Source organism: Myotis brandtii, unplaced genomic scaffold, assembly GCF_000412655.1.
Source record: "Myotis brandtii unplaced genomic scaffold, ASM41265v1 scaffold1236, whole genome shotgun sequence".
Taxonomy (NCBI): domain Eukaryota; kingdom Metazoa; phylum Chordata; class Mammalia; order Chiroptera; family Vespertilionidae; genus Myotis; species Myotis brandtii.
The window spans coordinates 336,424-337,022 of record NW_005354316.1 but is presented as its reverse complement, the minus strand read 5'-3'; the positions used below and the strand labels follow the sequence as shown (position 1 = coordinate 337,022).

Genomic DNA, 599 nt, shown 5'->3' with positions numbered 1-599 from the left:
TGCCCGAGGGTCTGGGACCAGCCAGGAGGGGCCAGGATCTCTGGGTGCCCTTCCCCCACCGGACCTCCCACCTTGGCCCCAGGGGACGTCCAGGGCAGCCGACCAACCCCATCCAAGCCTGCTGCCCCCCCTCCCCGTGGATGCCCGTCCACAGGGGTGCAGGGCCCAGGACTGCCTCCTCCCCTCACAGGACCCAGAGCCCGGAGAGCACGGGGCTGGCGGAGGGCTGCTTCTGCCCCGACGGACAGACCCTCTTCAACTCGCACACGGACGTCTGTGTGCCCGAGTGCCGTAAGCACGCCCCGGCCCCTGACCCCGTCCTGGTGAGGCCGTGGGGGGGGGCACAGGTTGCGCTGGGCTCCCGAGGCCATGGCAGGTGGCCGAGCTTGCCTGCTGCCTGCAGGTGAATGAGACCTGGACGCTGGAGGACTGCACGGTGGCGCGGTGTGAGGGCGACAACCACATCGTCCTGCTGGAGCCGCAGTCTGTGGCCCAGGTCTCCTGTGTGAACGGACACCTGCCGGTCAAGGTGCAGAGCCCGCAGGAGCCCTGCCAGTTCCACTACGAGTGCGAATGTGAGGCCCGGAAGGGGGGGGGCG

General features: G+C 70.1%; 1 protein-coding gene across 1 annotated transcript in view; it reads left to right on the top strand.

Moving 5' to 3' along the window:
• LOC102241494 (mucin-5B) overlaps positions 1 to 599 on the top strand; it is a 43,601-nt gene that overhangs the window by 39,022 nt on the left and 3,980 nt on the right. The window contains 1 exon segment of the mRNA XM_014533996.1: positions 404 to 575. Coding sequence (XP_014389482.1) covers positions 404 to 575 — 172 coding nt within the window.